The sequence below is a fragment of the Lutra lutra genome, chromosome 11, assembly GCF_902655055.1.
Source record: "Lutra lutra chromosome 11, mLutLut1.2, whole genome shotgun sequence".
NCBI lineage: Eukaryota > Metazoa > Chordata > Mammalia > Carnivora > Mustelidae > Lutra > Lutra lutra.
The window spans coordinates 108387384-108407273 of record NC_062288.1 but is presented as its reverse complement, the minus strand read 5'-3'; the positions used below and the strand labels follow the sequence as shown (position 1 = coordinate 108407273).

Sequence of the window (19890 nt, the reverse complement as noted above, 5' to 3'; positions counted from 1 at the left end):
GACCCGACCACGGCGGGAGGGAGGTCTGGACGCCGACAGCCGTGCGCTCCGGGCCCACGGACGACCCCCAGACCAGCCCCGCGCGCGCCCCGCTCGCACCCACCTTCCCGGGCTCCATCGCGGATCGAAGGCCCGGACCGCCGGCCGGCGTCCCCGGCTCCTAGCAACTGGCAGGCGTGAGCAGCGGAGGGCCGAACGACCGCCGTCCCGGCATGCCGCGCGGCTGCCCCGAGCGCGCTCCTGGCCCTCCCAGCTCCGAGCAATTGGCAGGCATAAGGAGAAGAGCGCCGAGCCACAGGTGTCCCAAAGTGCCCCGCGGCCGTCCCCGGCGCGCCTGCGCATCCGTGGCTCCGAGCAACCAACAGGCCGAAGCAACGGAGGGCCGAGCGATTGCTGGACCGGCTAACCAATACCCCAACACACCCAACACGCTACGGCCAAGCACATTTAGTGGAGTGGAAAGGGAGGGGGCGCGGTTCGGGTCTCCTGCCCGCTCAGCGCTCGGTTGAGTTGGGGGGCGCAGGTCTCGGTGCGGTAATTTAGCTGGCCTGATTGGGAGGACCAGAGCTGAGCAAGCGTCGCTGGACACCCGGAGCTACAAGGAGGAAACTGAGGCATGCTCCTGAGCCAACTTCTACTTAAGCAGCTAAAACTCCAGTTCCTGGTGCCCGTATCCTCAGAGCCCACCGACCAGGGACTTGGAGGGCGCTATACTTAGGTCCTGAAGCAGCATCAGGAAGCAATCTCATGTCCCACCTCTTAAAAGCAAGAAAACTAAGCACCCCAAAACTCGACCTAGCAAATATACAGTAGATTAGGAAAAGAGCTTTCCATCTGTGTATGGCTTTGCACCTTAGAAATTGTTTCACTATGTATGTACTGGATAATACACACCCTGTAAAAGACTGGGAATAGGGGCGCCTGGGTGGCTCAGTGGGTTAAGCCTCTGCCTTGGGCTTGGGTCATGATCCCAGAGTCCTGGAATCCAGCCCAGCGTCGGGCTCTCTGCTCCGTAGGGAGCCTGCTTCCCTTCCTCTCTAATAAATAAATAAAATCTTTAAAAAAGAGAGAGCGAGAGGGACTGGGAATAACAGGTTTGAAAACGTTAATTGTTGAGGGGCTCTTCGGTGGCTCAGTGGGTTAAAGCGTCTGCCTTCGGATCAGGTGATCCCCAGGTTCTGGGATCCAGCCCCGCATCCCTCTCTGCTTGGCGGGAAGCCTGCTTTTCTCTCTCTACCTACTTGTGATCTCTGTCAAATAAAGTCTCTTTTAAAAAACGTAATTGTTGGAAGAATGACTTTTTATATAAGACAAAAGACAAGAGAACTGAAACACTAAGATATTCTGCGTCTCAGATTTATCAGAATTATTTTATTTGAAGCTTAATATAGAAGTCCATCTTAAGCATGCCAGACTGAACAGGGCTGGTCCTAACCCAGTGATGCACGTTATAATCATAACTAAATGTTTAGCTGTTTCCACAGATTCTTCTGCATGTTTGGTATGCAAATATTACTAAGGAAAGATTCCCCTTAATATTTCACGCACACAAAAAAGAGTAGACTCTCAAATCATGTATTAGGGAGTACATCTGTGAGCATGTTATTAGTAGTCTGTGCTTCGGATAACGTTTTCCTGGAAATACAAAATTTATTTTGCAGATGTCGTGTTTTTGAATCATATACTATTATGAACCAGTTTACAGTTTTATGGGATCTACTTTGTTTCAAAGGCCATTTACCTAGCTTCTTGCCTTAGAGAAATTAATAGCAGATCTAAAATGCCTTTTATATTTCATTGTACTCTGGTCCTGGGCATATCACTACTTTCTTTTCTCACTCATTAACCCTTTAGGAAGAACTCATTAACCTCACTCATTTACCCTTTAGAAAGAACATAACAGAAAAGGAAGGTAGGAAAGGTAGTTTCAGTGAGAGCTGTGATATTTGAGGAATTGCTCCAAGTGAGGCACCAAACTCAAACTTTCCATTGGGCCATTTGCTTCATTCTCGTGGCATCCCTGTGAGGTAGACATGCTGTTTTCCAGATGAGGAGACTGAAGGCCAGAAAGGTTAATTCACTTGCCTAAACTCACAAAGTCAAGCTGGTGGATGGGTTGATGCCGGAGTCCAGGCTTTTAAGCACTCTTTGTCAACCGAGAAAACAGCGGATTCTAGAAAAGCTTCGGACTCTGTTGACTATGAGGAAAAAGTCATGCACACCATGTGACAGACATGGGTCTCAAGTGCAACCAGATGCCTTTCAAAATAATCATGTGTTGACTCTGCCCCTTATTTCCACTGCAGCCCACTCCCTGCTTCCATCCTTCATCAGCAAATGGCATGACTTCAAGCTCCTCAGATGCACCCTATTCACGGGCTTGGTGAAGGCAGTCTCCTCTTGCTCCCTATCCCCAGCACAGCTGCTGAATAAATGCCTATGGAGAGAGCATTTCTCTCCTCAGACTTTTTAAAACAACTATTTTCTAAATAACTCATTTGATCGGCAGTTCCATTTTATCTTGTACTATTTCTTTTGTTGTGTTCATTTACTCAGTAGATGCCTTCCGAAGTTCATCTGATGACCTGGGAAATGACAAAGGGCTAGAGATAGAAAGCTACATAAACACTCTCTGGACCTCTAGTAGCTCATGATTGCTGGGACAGAGAAATAGGCAAACGCTGCTAAATAATGTGAACATGTAAGAGCAGTGAGTGAGGAGGTGACAGACAGCTGTCCAGAAAAAATAACTGAGTTTGGAAAGGACACATAATTTCCCAGAGAGGCTGGGAAAGAACATCTTGAGGGGAAAACAAATACGGGCCCAAGCACAGAGAGAGGAAGGCTTTGGTGGGTTCCAGAAAATATGATTGTTCCTTTAAGTGTGCTGTAGAAGAAAGCATATAGATATATAATCCAAGCCACATAGACCATTATTAATTATCTAATAGCCACACCTTAAAAAGTAAAAAGAAACAGATGAAATCAAATTTAATAATGTAGCCACATATAAAATGTTATTTTATCATATTACATTTAATATGTTGTTATTTTACATTTTTCTTACACGATCTTCAAAATCCAGTGTGTATTTTATACTTAGAGCACACCTCAGTTCAGACCAGCCACATTTCACGTGCTCAAAGCCCCATATGGCAAGTGACCTCTGGAGCAGAGCAGGTGTCCAGCACAGAGTACGTGAGTGAAAGTGGTGGGGGCATGGAGTGGCATGAGATGGTCAGAGAGGTGGATGGAAAGAGGACACGGCCAGTTGGTGAAGGGCCTCAAAATGGCATGATGTGAAGCTTTAAAGCGTTGTTGGGCAATTGTAAGTCATTAAAACCAGAAAAGAATGCTGTGTTTGCAGGCTGAGGGACAGGGGTTGGAGACAAGAGGGAGCTAGCAGTGAGGGCTTCGGGGGCTTTGCAGCCATTGTGCAGCCTGCTTCTCGGCCCTTCCCCCCCCCCCCACCAGAGACTTAGCTGCAGCACCTCTGCACAGACCCTCCTCTGCTCACATCTGGTCCCACTGCTTTGTTAAAGTTCTCCTACATCCTCTTTTCTAGAATTTAAACACGTGTGTCCATCTCTGGACCCACTGGACTGTCCTCACTGGACTGTCAACCAGCTTATAATTCCAGGTTATGATAAAAACATAAACATTTTTTACAGTAACAAGCAAATTTGTCACGAAAATCAAGAACCTTCCTTTCCCAGCCTCTTTGGTTTTCAAGGTCAGGTAATTTTGGTGTCACTCTAATGTCTGTGTACATGGATATGATAGAAAACCTGCCTGTGGGTTATACTAATGAACTAACGTGCTAGTGAGACGTTTGATCAGCCTCTCACTGGCTGTGTGAACCTAGGCACTTGGTTTTACTACCTTGTGCCTCAGTTAGCTCTTCAGTAAAATGAAAATTACAAGGTACCTATTCTGTAGAGCAGCTGTGAGGATTAGATGAGTAATTACGTAAAGTCCCCAGAACAGTGCCTATCACAAACTAAGCACACAGTGAGTTAACAAGTTTATTATTGTTATTATAGATTAGCACCTAAGTTATAATCTAAGTTATAAACATCTACGGCAGATGAAGATAGGTGGAAAAACAAAATTAGAGCCTTCCTTTATCAGTTTATGAATTATCTGCTACTGTATGAAACCACAATTGGAACACTTCCATCAGTGAAGAGATTGTGGTTGGCAGAACTCTGGCCCAAAGAGTCCTGGCCCCTGGCATCCACTCTCGTTTCATACTCTCTCCTTGAGTGTGAGCAAAACCTGTAAATGTGATGGGATCTACTCCCGTGGTCAGGTTACTGAGCAGTGGACTAAATTGGTCAAAAAGGAGATAATCCTGAGTGGGCCTGACTTTCAAAGGTGATACATCTGAGAGGCACTCCTGTCCTGGAAGATGATGCAGCAAACTGCCATGCCAGGAAGGGCAAAAGGAGGGGGCGCATGGAAGGATCAGAGTGTGACCCCTGAATGTCATCCAGCAGAAATTAGGGACTTAAGCCCTACAGCTGCAGTGAACTGAATTCTGCCAACACCTTGACTGAACTTGGGAGGGGATCTCAGATGAAGGTCTCCAGAAGAGACCACAGCTCAGGCAACAAGGCAACGCTTGGTTTCACCTAATGAGACCTGAGCAGAGGACTTAATGAACCCATGCAAATATCATATCCAATAACGATAAAAACTGGAATGAGGCTTATAATTTGAAAGATGGCTTCAGTTGGGTGCTCTAACATGTACCATCTAATTCAGACTTCCCCCCAAGAATATTAGGGCTCCCCCTCACATGCACAGAGTTGCCTTGGGGCTCCTGACGGCTGAACTATGTTCAGCAGATAAAAGTAGTCATGGAGATACGCATGAAGTATAGACAACAATAAGTCAAGGAAGGAAATCTCACAAAAGGCTTCGCAGAAGCAGAGATATACAAGTTGTTTTGGAAAGAGGAATAGGAGTTTTGCATAAGGATCAGGGAGAAGGGTAGTCCAGCACAGAGAACAGCAGGTGCAAAGGCACAGACAGGTAGCAGCAGGGTTTGGGAGGGATGAGCAGCAGTGCAGACCCTAGGTTGGGAAGTGAGGTGAGAAGTAGGATCAAATGTGGACAAGCTGTGTGTGTCATGCAAAGGAGCTGGAACTTCACATTAGAAGCAAACGATATGTAAGCAGGGAAGAGATTCAATCAGATCTGCATTTTGAATTGGCCATTTGATAGAAATGTGGACTTTTAAAAATGACTTTTGGATTAACTTCAAACTTGGAAAGTATGCAAGTACAAAGCACTCCCTGCCTCCATTGCCGAGATTCCCACCATGAACCTCCCAGCACACTTGCTCCACTCGTCTGTCATCCAGCATTCATCTGTCTACACATATGCTTACCCATTATTATTAGACTTGTTCTGAGTCATTTGACAAAGAACTTCAGATAGGATTACTCATCATTCCAAAATACTCCAGTGTTTGTTTTCCCAAAACAAGGACAGCCTCTGCCCCACAGCCTGCCAGTCAGGAAGTCAACATGGTTACATTACAGGTCTGCTGTCCAAACCACAGACCCCCTTTTTCCACCAATTGTCCCCAAAATACTTCTTTTCCCTCACAGCCCAGATCCCACAGAGGAACACACATTGGGTATAGTTGTGTCTCTTCAGTCTTGTGACCTGGAATATTTAATTCCTCAGTGAGAACAGAGGGAGACCCTACATTGCATCGCCCCAAGGCCATACTTGAGTCAAGCTTTCTCAAGCTCTCTGGCAGAACGCCCAAGGAATGCTGCTGTGCTCCTCTTTCCCTTTGTAATTGGTAAGTGTCTTGTAGGAAATATTCCAGTGTTATTCCTCATCAAACTTCCACCTGCTGCCCTTAGCCTTCCTTGATAACTCACTCTTGCACTACAGGGACTGCTAAAAGGTGAATTTTCCATCTGTGTGACTCCAACAGTCTATTTTCTGTACACTCCTCACTCGCTCATTCAGCTACATCAGAATGGACTCATGGGTTCCTGTTTTACTCCCTGGCCTATAATCTGCCAATGTCATCCTTGATTTTGGGGCTCAGATTGTCCCAGATTTAATCAGCAAGAGCCCTTCAAGTCATGTCAAGGACATGCTCCCCATGTCCTTTGATAGCACATGATTCTCTAAGCATTTTCTTACCTCCTGGCACAACAAAATATTCCAGGCTCATATTGTACTTTCACTGCTCCTGAAGTCAACTGTTTCTTCAGAGATCTCTGGTTCCTTTTATTGGAAAATGGTATCTAGACACCAAAATCTGGGAGTTACTTGTGCTTATTGGAATGGGGGTACCATTGCTTCTGGAAACTCTCAGCAGACAGAAATACAAAATACATAAAATGACACATAGACACACTAATACAGACGTAACTATTTTGGGTCTCTGTACATGTATGTCAAAACACATGAGTTCATACCTCCTCCAAGTCCAGTCCAACACGAGGGTTCTTTCTGGATTCTCCCTTTCCATGCTTGTAATATATTCTCCAACAGCAAGAAACCTGGCTTTCATTATCCTCAGTGTGCGTTTATTTGCTAATAGAACCAGGCTGACAAGTCGGCCTTCCACCTCAGGTAGGCCTGCCACTGCCTCCTCTATGGTGGGGAGGGATGGTCTCTGTGCAACTTTGAAAGAGCAGGATTAAAGGGTTACCAGTCAAGTCAAAGATTTCTGTAATTATCTGAGCAAGCAAGAAAGGAACAAGCCTTTTCTGATTCTCTCGGTTGCATAGCACAGAAACCTACTCAGGTGGCTCAGGTAAAAACGTGGTTGGGTCACCAAAAGAGTATCTCAGAAAAGATAGGAGTCTTGGTGAGTTTGGGCAAAAAGAGTCCTGGTTAGTAGTATGAAAGGAAGAGAAGCAAATTGTGCTCCCATGGTAGAGGTGATAGGGAAGAAGCTAGAACAAGAGGTAGAAGACGTGGACAAGATAAAGGTCTAGACTTGGGTGAGACGGGATGTGAAACAAAGCAGAAAGGATTCACCTTAAACAGAAGGCAGCTCTTTTCTCTGAAACTTGAAATGTTAAGGGCACAATCTGAAACTTTAGAGCTTTTTATTAGATCACTCACAATGATGTTCTTCTTCCCTCTGAAAACAGTGACTTTCGTTAAGTGTCGGCACATGAGGAAGGAGGTAACATGAAGAGCTTCCAGGAGACTGAGGAGTTTAAAAATACCAGCAAAAACCTAACTGAGCTGGGCCTGTTACTAGACTGTTCAGAATGAGATGTGTTCTGCCTTGCTGGTATAATTAAGCACAGGGAAGTGGCCCGAACTTTGAGGGCAGCTGAGACCAGGAGGTTGACTGGTGTCCAACATGGACACTTCTCTTCAGTGTATTTTACATCGCTAGGCCACTCAGGCCAAAAACCATTGCAGATGTGCAAGACTTTTTATGTCGTTCGCATTCATTCATAAATCCTTAAAGGATTTTATTCTAGGGCTCATTAGAGGAAAGACCACAGGACCGAAAGGTTCATGCCCATTCCTGTGTTAACAAGGTAATTAATTGTCTTGCATTTGTACCTTAGTCTTGAGTATGACTTGGCATTAGCACATTTAGCTGTTGCTGAGGAAAAGGCTTGAGACTGGCCATTTTATATATTTACAAGTAAATGTAATACGGGAAAGAGCAAGAAAAGGAAAACCTCTTCCCTTGCTTGAGGTTGAGTGTCCTTGCCCAAAACTGAGTGTTCTGGATCCTAGAGCAATGTTTCTGATATACGTTTAGAAATCTCCATGGCCACACACACAAACATGCAAACATAATTATAACAGATCTGAAGAGGAGAAGGGAGGTCTCGGCTATTCATTCAGGCACTGTGCCAGCCTGGAGATATGATGATAAACACTGCCAGTACGGCCATGGCCCTCACGGGACTTAGAGCCCGGCTGAACTATTAATGAGATGTGGGCACTGCGATCAGCACATGCAAATGCTTCCCCCACCGGGAGAACTCCTGGAGCACTGAGTCTGTGACCTGTTCCGCTGACCATGCCGGGATTGCACTTCCGTCTCCAGCCGGCAGTCTTCCTCGACTTGCCGGGGTTTCACTCCACGTGGCAAAGCTGTCTGTGGAGTGTCATGGTTTTGTCCTGAAGATACCAGGCTTCGTCCCTGCAGCCATCCTAGTTATCAAGTCATCACTCCAGGATCCCCGCCATGGGGGAGAGGAGCTCGTGCAACAGGAGGTACACCATCAAGTCAGAACTCCAGGGCCCCACCACAAGGCGGGGGAAGCTCAGGGGACACGAGGTACACTGTGAGGTCTTCACTCGTTGGGGCGGGGGGGAGAGCTCTGGGGACATGAGGTACACTGTGAGGTCGGCACTCCAGGGGGTGGAGCTCGGGGGACACGAGATACACCATAAGGTATCACTCCAGGGGAGGGACTTGGGGGACACGAGATTCACCGTGAGGTCGTCACTCCGGGGAGGGAGCTTGGGGGACATGAGGTACACCATGAGGTCGTCACTCCGGGGGAGGAGCTCGGGGGACACGAGGTACACCATGAGGTGTCACTCTGGGGTGGGGGGAGCTTGGGGGACACGAGGTGACAGCGCCAGTCAAGGGCCGCAACCGCGCGTGTGCTCCCAGCCCCCGCCCTTCGGAAGGATGCTCAAGGTTGCGGGCAACGAAGACCGGAGGAGGAAGGAGAGAGACTCGCTCCGCTGCCGGCCCTCGGAACGCAGCCAGTGCTCCACAGCGCTTCCCTGGGGCCGACCCTGACTGAGCGTCCGGACCGTGAGGTAATCACCGGCGGGGACCCCCAGAAACCGCAGGTCCTCACGCTCCCCGCGCACTAGGCGGACCGACCTGTCTCCCCCGAGCAGCCGAGAGACCTCCAGACACGGAGCGTCCCCCCTCCGCGGTCCGCCGCAGCCGCCTCACGGCGCCGCACCATCACACCCACGCGGCAGTGCGCTCGGATCCAACCGGAACTTCCCAAAAGCCGGCAAGCGGACACCCGCGCTGGAACACGCACCGCTAGCTCCCCGCCAGCGGCAGCGACCGCGCGGGAACCCGCAGCCGGAGCCCGCCCCGCGCGCTGACGTCACACGCGGCAGGCTTCACGCGTCAGCCCCGCCCGCCCCCGCCTCAGACGGCAGCCCGTCCGCGCCTGCGGAAGCGTGAGGACGTCAGGTACGTGCTCCAGTCTCGCGGCCGCGTTGTGCCGCCGCAGAGGCGCGCCCCGCCCCGCCTGCCCCACGTGACCACGCGCCCGACCGCCGGAGCGGCCCCACCCACTCCCACTTCCGTGGGCGCCCGCCCGCCCCCGCGCTGAGATAGCAGTGCGGCCCCGCCTACCCATCGTGAATACGTGGCTCCGTTCCAGGGCCGCGCTGGGCCGCCTGAGTGGCGCCCCACCCCGCGCGCTGACGTTCACGTCGACCCCGCGCTTGCTCTCGCCTCAGGTGGCGTGCGCTCGGCGGCGTCCCCCAGCCGTCCCCGCCCACCCCTCCTGGGCACCGCGGCTCAGGCCCGCGCCCGGCCGCCGCCCGGCCGCCGCCCCGCCCACCCTGCGTGCTGACGTCGCACGCCGCCCGCGGGCGGAAGCGCGGGCGGGCGGTAGCGCCGGCGCGGTCCCCTCAGAGGGGCGCTGGTGCGCGGGCAGAGCCTCCGCGTCCGGGTGCGGACCGAACGCTGCGCCATGAGCGGCGCGGGGGACCGCGGTGCCGAGGCCGGCGCTGCCCAGGCCGAGTCCGCGGGCGCGGCGCTGAGCGTGGACGTGGCGGGGCTGCTGGCGCAGCTGGCGCGCAGCTTCGCGCTGCTGTTGCCGGTGTACGCGCTCGGCTACCTGGGCCTGAGCTTCAGCTGGGTGCTGCTGGCGCTCGGGCTGCTCGTGTGGTGCCGGCGCAGCCGCGGCCTCAAGGCCACCCGCCTGTGCCGCGCCCTGGCGCTGCTGGAGGACGAGGAGCGCGCCGTGCGCCTGGGGGTGCGCGCCTGCGACCTGCCGGCCTGGGTGAGTGCGGCTCCGCGCGGGCCGGGGATCCGCCCCGCCGCTCGCGGCCCCCGCGTCTCCTGGCCGGGGTCCCCGCGGCAGCGCCCCAGCCGCCCCGCCCCGGGCCCGCGCGGAGCCGCTCAGGTGAGGGCGCGGGGCGGCGGCGGCAGCGCTGCTGCTGACTCGCGCCTCTGGAACGCTGGGCGGCGGCGGCTGGGCTCGCGGCGCCCCGGCCCGCCCGGTGCCGCCGCGCTGGCTGCGGGTCGCGGGGACGGCGGGGGGCGGGGAGCGCTGTCCGGGCGGGTGTGGCGCCGCTCCGCGGGGTCGCGGCGCGGGTTGTCCTCGAGCAAGCCGGGGCTCGGGGGCAGGCCTGGGCTGCAGGGCGCGTTGGGGGGGCCCGGGCTGGGGGTGCGCTGACAGCGGGGTCCGCACCCCCGAGTCGTCTGCGGGGTCAGGGCCGCCTCCTCGCGCGCGTCTCAGCCTCCCGTGAGCTCCGACGCGGAGTCGCCGTCCCGCGTGCGGCAGGTGCTCTGCGACGACTGGGGTTCCCGCAGGGCTTGCTGCGAGCTCGGGGGGAGACGGCCGCAGGGAGGCTCCGGGGTCCCTCTCTCGGGAGCACAGGGCCCGGAGAGCGGTCGCGGCTTCCCGTGACAAGACGCGTGCGGGGGAGGGCGGAGGGCGGGACGCGGGGCCCGGGTGGGCAGGGGCCTCACGCTCCTGTGTGCCGGCGGGTTCGCGTGTCGCCGTCTGCAGGCCGCGCGACGGCGGGGACAGCGCGGTGCGGAGAGGGCCGTCATCCCCGCGGCCGCGGTGCGGAACTTTGGCGTACTCGGTGCTTCGGGGGTTGCGACCTCGGGGTGACCGTGCGGGAGCAGGAGGTGCGTGTGCGCCGTCGCGGGCGGCTTCTCCGTGAAGCCCCTGGTGAAGCCCCGGGCCCCGCTCGGGGCCGAGGGGCAGACGTGCGCGCTGGCTTCAACTCAGGCCGGCAAGTGGGGAAAGCGGCGCCCGGTGCGCTCTGCGGGGCTCGGCCCTGCGGCTTCTCCGTACCCCGCACTGCCGTCGTCGCTCGCTCTCCGTCCGCGTGCACCGGGAAGACACCGGCGGGTGGACGAGCCGCCTGTGTCGCGGCGGCCTGAATGGGGGCCGCGGGAGGAGGGACGTGCTTGACGAGGGTCACGGAGGTGAGTGGGGACGGCGGCCGTCGCCGTCGGTGCCGGCGGGAAGCACGGAACCGGGCCCGGCGAGGTCTGCGCCGGTCCTCCCGTGTGGCCGCCAGGGTACGTGGATTCCGCGCTGCGAGTCGGTGAGACCCCCGACTCGCGCTCTGGCCGCTGGTGTCGCGTCAGCCCCGCGCTCGCGTGGTCGGTGGCCGCGACGGGGGCCGCCGGCTTCCGCCAGGCTGTCCGCGCTCTGACCGGGGAGCGCTCTTCCCGCGCCGTCGCGGGAGGCAGGAACCGAAGGCGCGTGGGCAGGGAACCCGGAGCACGAGAGACAAGACTGCGCTGGGGTCTCGAGCGGAGGAAGGGCGAGTGTCTGGACTCCCAGGGTTCGTCCCCGGCTTGTGCTCCCGTGAGATGGGGTTCGCGTCGCTGATCCGGACCGCCGGGTCGTGGTGTCCGCCGCGCTAGCACGTGGGTCCTGGAGGGACGGTGGCCTGAGAAGGTGCGTAGGGACCCCTCGGGCCGCGAAGGGGCCGCGGGCGCTGCCTGTGCTTACACCGGCGCCGCGGCTGCTGCGGTCCGCAGAGCGTGGACGCTGCCGGGCCCAGACTTCCGCGGTCGGAACCGAGGGCAGCTTGCTAGACCCAGGGCCGTGATGGCTGCTTTTCTTAGCTTAAATGGGTTAGAGTTAGGATGCGCGCGTTCATCAGCTTTCTTACTCGGTGGGTTCTAGAAACGCTGCTGTTTTAGGTTAGTGTTAGTTTGACTTTGCATTTCAGACCAGAGCCTGTAGAGGACGGAGTGGGCTGTAACTGCCCGCAGTGTGTGAGTCACAGTTACGGTAAGTCAGGGTCACAGTAAATGTATAGTGGAGGGGCGCCTGGGGGCTCAGCGGTGAAGCCTCTGCCTTCGGCTCAGGTCATGGTCTCAGCGTCCTGGGATCGAGCCCCGCATCGGGCTCTCTGCTCAGCGGGAGCCTGCTTCCCCCCCCCCTCTGCCTGCCTCTGCCTGCTTGTGGTCTCTGTCAAATAAGTAAAATCTTTAAAAAATAATGTATAGTGTAGCTTTTGATCCTGCGAAGAACCGATTCTGAAAAACCGACGTAATGCTGTGTTTTTGTTGGACCTAATGAATCTTTTCTGTAGGTTTTCGTAATCTCTGCTGCTACCAGTTCACAATGTTTAACATAAAATAATATCACAGATATTGTGAATATGCTGAAAACCATTGAATTGTACATTTTAAATGAGCAAACTGGTATGTGCATTACATCTCAATGGTGCTATTTGAAAGTATATATACTGAATTTCTTTTAAAAAGAAATGAAAAGGTTAGTTACAATATGTAGAAAACCGTATGTCCTTGCTTACGGAATTCCAGCTAAAACTCTTACAATTCTGTTTTTTTAATTTTATTAAGCTTTTTATTTTAATTCCAGTATAGTTAATATATAGTGTTATATTAGTATCAAGTGTACAAGATAGTGTAAAACTTCTACAACTTTTAAAAATTGTTTCAACTTAAATTCTAAGGCATTTACGTTTCAGAGAATATTTAATGCAAAGTGTGGGCTTATGAATGAAAACTGGCAAGGTAAATATTTTTACCTTGATCTTAATGTTACTATAAACATTGACACTATCATGGCTAAATAAGTTCTAATAAATGAGATAGAAATTATGCCTCAAAGATACAAATAGCTTACATGTGTGTTTTTCTGTGAGTTATTAGAAACTCTTTTGATTCAAAGTATTAACACATGTATGTTAAGAAATTTAGGGTATAGATTGGTTTATATTAGACTCATTTATCGTAGCATGATTTTTGGATGTATTGTGGTTTTTATGGGTTTTTAATCTTATTTAAATTCAATTAACATATAGTATATCATTAGTTTCAGATTGTTAATGGTCTTTGCATTTTATTAGGTTTTGTTAAGTCGTCTGTTTTGGTTTCCATGACACAATTCTGTCTCAGATGAATTTTCTTTCTCCATTTAAAGATCTGAGGATCTACTATATGCAGAAGTAGAAGAGGTCATCATGCCTTCATGTGTGTGCGGTCTTTCAGGTAGCTACAAGGCAAGATGTGATGGCCCCAGTGCCATGGTGGTCAGAACAGAGGATGGGAGGTGGTTAGTGGCAAGGGGATGCATATAGACCATTTATAGACATTGAAGAATAGAAGGACATGGCATTATGCTCTATGGGGGCAGTACGATAAATATGTGGGAGCGGGAAATCAGGCAGAGTCCTTAGTGGGAACATCAGAGCCCACCTGGACTGTCCCCGCAGGAGGGAGCTGTGTGGAATGGGATGAACTGAGGCTCAGGAGTGAGTACATGTGCTCCATGCAGCTTGGGCCCAGGTTCTCGGGCAGCTCTCCCAGTTTACAGGAACCCTGTGCTGAGCAGACTACTCTTAAGACTTACAGTATTGGGGCACCTGGGTGACTCAGGGGTTAAGCCTCTGCCTTCGACTCAGGTCATGATCTCAAGGTTCTGGGATTGAGTCCAGCATGGGGCTCTCTGCTCATCCGGGAGCCTGCCTCCCGTTCTCTCTGCCTGCCTCTGCCTACTTGTGATCTCTATCAAATAAATAAATAAAATCTTTTTTAAAAAATGACTCAGTTTTGGCAAGGGAGGAAGGGGAGATAGTGATGTATTCAGAATTAAGCTTCTGAAATCAGAAAGTGGAAGCGCCTGTGCAAGGGAGTAGAGTTCTCTTCTTCCTTCAGCTGTCAGAAAACACGCCAAGATTCTTGCGGGATGGTTACTCTTTGTACTGTGGAGGGAGCTGAAGTACCCGCCCACCTTCCCTCAAATAGACCATTCTTCACTCTTAATAACCTTATTGTGGTGAAGTACTGAGTCACCTTGTGTTCTTTTGGAGTTGGGTGGGGCACGGTTCTTACATAAACAATATCAGTGTTTTCTTTTGTATCCAGTCATTTTCCCATTAGACATCTTTTATTTGAGTTTTCTTGTGATCTTTCTCTTTATCACTGGCTTTTCTTCATTTATTTTTTTACCTGTTATGAAAGTCCTATTTTTTTAAGGAAATCATTTATTTTTTTAATTTTTCCTAGAATAGATCACATTTTAAGGAAGTAGCTCAACTTACATGTAGGGATTAGAAATGAGCTTTTATGGATTTATCCATTTAATCCCACATTTATTATCATTGCTATGTCTCAGGTCTCCTGCTAGGTACTAGAGACGACTGTGGATAAGATAAGGCCTTAAAAACTCAAGAATTTACCAGCTGGTAAGAGCACAAGAGATCTATGTGTAAATCCTAGTTTAATCATAGTATGCATTTGCAGTCGTCTTTTTTTTTTTTTTTTTTTTTTTTTTTTTTAATAAGACTCACTTTTTTAATCCAGGAAAAAAATGCATTAAGAACATCATTCATAGAGGGCGCCTGGGTGGCTCAGTGGTTTAAGCCGCTGCCTTCAGCTCAGGTCGTGATCTCAGGGTCCTGGGATCGAGTCGCACATCGGGCTCTCTGCTCAGCAAGGAGCCTGCTTCCCTCCCTCTCTCTACCTGCCTCTCTGTCTACTTGTGATATCTCTCTGTCAAATAAATAAATAAAAATCTTAAAAAAAAAAAAAAAAGAACATCATTCATAGAGATGCCTGGGTGGCTCAGTCAGTTAAGCCTCTGCCTTCGGCTCAAGTCCTGATCCCAGGGTCCTGGGATTGAGTCCCATATCGGGGTCCTTGCTCAGAGGAAACCCTGCTTCTCTCTGCCTCTGCCTGCCGCTCTGCCTGCTTGTGTTTTCTCTCTCTCTCTCTTTCTGACAAATAGATAAATAAGATCGCGGGGCGGGGAGGGGGACATCATTCATCATTGCAAACCACCCATAATAGTAGTTGGTGGAAAATTACAACCTTGAATGGAATTGTTACTGTGAATTTTTCTATTTGTGATAAGCCATACTAAAAATCATTTGTTCAGGAAAATGTGATTTAAAATTTAGTTTTCTTGATGCTTAACTATGTATGGAGAAAGGAAAGGCAGATCTTTCTTAGGTCTTTCTGTTGGTGAAGTGGTATATGTTCATTTTCTTAAAAAATATGCCATTTAGGGGCGCCTGGGTGGCTCAGTGGGTTAAAGCCTCTGCCTTCAGCTCAGGTCATCATCTCAGGGTTCTGGGATCGAGCCCCGCATTGGGCTCCCTGCTTGGCGGGGAGCCTGCTTCCCCCCTCCTCTCTCTCTGCCTGCCTCTCTGCCTGCTTGTGATCTGTATCTGTCAAATAAATAAATAAAATCTTTAAAAAAATATATGCCATTTAGAACGTTTTGTACATTGTACCTTGTCAGTTCATCCAGATCCTCTCTTACATAAATAACCTTGAGAAGGAAAGCATTCCCTCCACGAGGAGTCACAACTTTTAAGTATTAAGGTAACATCTAGTCTTTAAATCGATCTATTTGAAAACAAATAGGATTTGTTTTGATGAGGATTAAAACTTTATTCCAGGGTTTGTTGATCTAGCTATGCGTAGAAGTCCAGTTTTACGCTCTTCTGTCCTTGCCTGCTTTGTGAAAGGCAGTTTCAGGGTTACTCACGGTGAACATCTCTGGGACGCCCAGTTCAGCACCTGTCAGATTACAGCAGGGTATGCAGATGAAAGTACCAGCACAGAAGAACAGCTCCCCCGTGTCAGGAGCAGGGCTCTCCTGATGAGTACGTACAGGAATTGGTGACAGCCACACCAGTACCCTGACAGTTCACACCATGCTTTCCTTCCTACTATTTACAAAATTGTCATTGAAGTTCAGTTTGAAGTTCTTTTGTTTACGCACTTAGTGAAGTTCCTCTTATCCTTTATTTCCCAAAAACAGATAATCATTCTAGTGTGAGAAGAATGCAGCCTCATTGTGAGTCATTTCAAGCTTTGGAGAAGAGTAATGAGGAAAAAGTCACCTGCATCCTACTAAGTAGTTATGACCATGATTTTTTGATGATTTTCTGAATCTTTAATGTATGTGTGTGTGTGTGTGTGTGTGTGTGTGTGTGTGTTGTATCCTCCTTCATTAAGCATTATATTGTGGACATACGTCATTATTCAGAAATATGACTTTGGTTATTGTAATATTACGTATTTTATGGGGCTGCTGTGTTTTATTTAAATGATGTTTGATAGATTTCAAAAATAAGATTGTTAGATATTATGTGGTGAGAAAGATAAAACTAGAGTTTGAGATTTATTTAATATTCTACTCTTTTCAAGTTACAAAGATGATTTGTTTGAGCTATATATCTGATATGTTCCAGGATACATGAACTATTTTTGAACTCACGAGAGTAGCATGATAATTTTATAGGCGAAAGTCTCACTTTGGAGGGCAGTGTTTCTTTTTGTGTGGTGTTAATGTTCAAATGCACCGTTCACCCAGATCCCCTCTTACTTAAATAACCTTGAGAAGGAAAGCATTCCCTCTACGTGGAGTCACAACTTTTAAGTAGCTTTCCTTCCTGTGCTGTGTTGGGATATTAAAGTTTGTTAACAGGAGGAATATTCCAGTCTGAAGTTGTGGCTTCATGTAGACAGTGTCATAATGGTTACTTAGAGATTGCTGAGAAGACTGGCTGGATCGTCACTGACTTTGTGTTCCTAGCCATGTGACCAGTTACTGTCATCTGGCAGCCCTCAATCACTGCATGGTGTGTGGCACGAGCAGATGAATCGCCTACCCTCCTGCTACCGGTCTCACACGTGATGGCATTGCTGCTTTGGTGCACACTCAAGAAGCAGGCTCTGGACCTGGTAGCTGTGAGTTCCTGTTCGACTCCAGTCCCTTCCTAACTCTGTGCACTTGGGCAGGTCAGTCATACCCTTTAGACCCTCAGTTTCCTCATCATTAGGTGAGCATTAAAATGAGCCATGAAATGAACATGGTGTGGTTATGAGGCTGGAATGAGGAAAGGCCAAGGACATGCTGGGCCTGGGAGGGTGCAGCCAGTGGTGCCCTTGAGTTAGTGATCAGGGTGACTCATGCTCCCTTTCAGTTTCCTTGGTGTTGCTGCCTGTTTCCTGTTGCCTGAGTCACTTCTGTTACCCCTTTACCTCTCCTCCTCCACTTCAACTAAAAGGGGGGAGATGAGACCTGGGGTTTCTCTCTGTTTCTGTTTCACTGTGGTTTATTTTGTTGCTAAGAGTTTATCTACCTTAATGCTTTGTTATTGTTCACACTCAAAAGTACTAATAATTTCTCTCTCTCTTTTCTCTGTATATCCCTAAACTGATAGCCAGGGAACCTACGTTATAAACCTTCATCCTTGCTGCTGCTGCTCCCTTAAATGCTACCCTGGGGACGGGGTTAATTTTCCCTGTCCTGCTTGAAGCAGCTGGCCCGATGCAGTAGACAACCATAGTTAGTTACATTCCAACAATATCCTGTTGTAAAATTTTTCCATTCATTTTCATTTGAAAATGCGCTCCTATTTCTGGGTCCGTTGTAATAGTTTAACTTAACCTGTATTATCTGTGGAGGCATTTCCTTCTGTTTGCATCAAGGGGTGATATGTTTTAGGTTCCCCCCAAATAAGGTAGAACTGTAGATGAATCCAGTGATGTGGGAAGAGAACGTTGTCCAACTTGCTACATGCGGCAAATACTGCACTGGAGTACACGTTACGTACCGGTTTCCAGTTATGGTGCTCGCACTTGGAGATACCAGCTTCAGATTGGTACAGTTATTGATCTGAGCAATACTTTTACTTTCTGTTTTCTTACTGAACTCTGCTTACATATTTGTTAAAGCATTCAGTCAAATCTGCTTTGTCCTGTACTTGTGTGTAGGACTAGGAGTTTGAAACAAGAACTTTTTTTTTTAACATTCTTAGTTTATTAATCCTCTCATGAAAAATCGCACAATCACCATAGATAGAGCCACTGCAGCATCTTTACTCCTTCTTGTCCAGTCTCCAGCTCAGTTCTTTTTGCCAGCACCAACGTTGGCTTCGCAGTCCCCCTGACTTTCTTCATTCTGTTCTTGCGTTCTTTTCGCTGTTTTCTTGAGGTCTTTTCTTCTCATACAGACCATGTCTTGGAAGTCTATGTTTGGGTTCATTTTTCTTTGCATAATCCAAGGAATCATAAATCATGCCAAAGCCAGTTGTCTTGCCACCACCGAAATGGGTTCTGAACCCAAATACAAATATGACATCTGGTGTGGTCTTGTACATTTTGGCTACTTTTTCCCAAATTTCTGTCTTAGGTACTGTTGCCTTTCTGGGATGAAGGACATCAGTAACCATTTGTTTGTGCTGAAATCGTCAGTTGGTCATGAACTTCCTGGTACTGAGAGTTACTGTGTTGTTCACAGTGGCGGCCGAGCTTCAAGCAGCCGGAGACGAAAAGAGACCCACTATCCGCCAGCCAATCATATCAATGAAATAAGGACTTTTAATATCCATTTTATCGGCTAGCAGAATGCATTTAAATAGTTTACTCGGTAGACCTAGTGTATTTTTGGAACAGTGAACTATGTACCAGTTGCTTGATGTATTAGGACTTCCTACACCCAGTTTATAGATTGTTATGTAATGCCCGTGTTGCCATTACTGTACATATTTGAGGTGAACTGTCTCTTGGGTTCACTAATTTATTTCATTCATGCTATAAATAGTTAAATGCCTAGCAAGTGAATACATAAGATCTGTTTAATACTTTCTAAGTTAATGTCTGAGTATTGGGTTACTGAAAGCAAAAGTCCAAATGTAATTCAAATATAATTTCTAGTTACTTTTTCACAGGCATAAAGATCTTGAAATCTACCCAGTACCTAATACAAAGTGTTGATTTTACGTACATTGGTGGAAATAAAGGCATGAATGTTGCTATGCTCATGAAGTAGTTTAAAAGGAATGAGCAGGAGGGGAAAGGTTTCAGTTGATCTTTGCTTGCTGCCGGCCTGGGATCACTGTATAACAAAATACTGCAGACTTGGTGGTTTAAAACAACACAGATTTACTTTTCATAAGTCTGGAGGCCAGAAGTCTAAAATCAGTTCCTATGGGCTGAAAGGGGGGTCATCAGGTCTGTGCTCCCTCCGGAGGCCTTTCCCAGCTTCTAGAGTTCCATTCTGGAGTTCCTGGTCCCCTCTCCGTCTTCAAAGCCAGTAGCTGTTTCCATCATCATGTTCCTTTCTCTTTTGTATTTCTCATCTCTGTAGCCCCCTCCCATAGAGATGCTGTGATTGCATTATGGCCCACCTGGTGTATCCAGGATCATCTCCCTAACTCAAGATTCCTAATTTGTCTTATCTGAAAGTCCTTTTTTTGCAATGTAAGGTAACATTCACCAGATCTAGGGATTAGGACATAAATATCTTTTGGGGAGTCATTACTGAGCTGCCGTGTGTCTTGGAATACTTGGGAGCCAGGATGGCTGAACAGTGGTAATTATGGTTCAGCCATATTTCATCAGTTCTGAAAGATACTCCCAGCCCCCACCCCGCCCCTTTGTATCTGTGGACTCAAGGTTCATCTCCCAACCATGTGTCATTGTCGAGTTAGCAGGCTCTTCTCAGTGGCATAGCAAGTAATGGGCTTTTTCAAAATTGGTCTCATCTTGTGGCTGTTGCCCTTTCCCTCTTTGACCCTAATGTGTGGTGTTGAAGAGATGAAACAGAAACAAATGGGAGAGAGAGGGGCTGAGCCTTTGGAAGATGGGCGGCTTACAGGTGCTAGCGTTTTTGCATTGTAGGTGAGGAGACAGGCACATGAAGCAGGGCCTTGCCC

At 49.3% G+C, this 19890-nt stretch overlaps 2 protein-coding genes, 1 long non-coding RNA gene and 1 pseudogene across 7 annotated transcripts in view; 1 reads left to right on the top strand and 3 right to left on the bottom strand.

The window, feature by feature from the left end:
* DYNC2I1 (dynein 2 intermediate chain 1) overlaps positions 1 to 357 on the bottom strand; it is a 61921-nt gene extending 61564 nt beyond the window's left edge. Inside the window, exon 1 of the mRNA XM_047694232.1 lies at positions 104 to 357. Coding sequence (XP_047550188.1) covers positions 104 to 342 — 239 coding nt within the window. The 5' untranslated portion in view covers positions 343 to 357. The remainder of the gene's footprint in view (positions 1 to 103) is intronic.
* Positions 358 to 1351: 994 nt separating this feature from the next.
* On the bottom strand, positions 1352 to 9334 carry LOC125080440 (uncharacterized). The gene is made up of 2 exons (XR_007121392.1): positions 7018 to 9334; positions 1352 to 2585 (listed from the first exon to the last, which is right to left on the bottom strand). It is a non-coding gene; the product is annotated as an uncharacterized LOC125080440 (long non-coding RNA).
* Positions 9335 to 9588: 254 nt separating this feature from the next.
* Positions 9589 to 19890, top strand: part of ESYT2 (extended synaptotagmin 2) — an 80831-nt gene continuing 70529 nt past the window's right edge. For 2 of the 5 annotated variants that reach the window (XM_047695628.1, XM_047695627.1), the window contains exon 1: positions 9591 to 9998. In XM_047695628.1, coding sequence (XP_047551584.1) covers positions 9687 to 9998 — 312 coding nt within the window. In that variant the 5' untranslated portion in view covers positions 9591 to 9686. Of the gene's footprint in view, positions 9999 to 19890 lie in introns of all 5 variants that reach the window. The other 3 variants (XR_007121588.1, XM_047695626.1, XM_047695629.1) reach the window with 3 other exon arrangements.
* Positions 18063 to 18420, bottom strand: LOC125081134 (40S ribosomal protein S24-like; annotated as a pseudogene).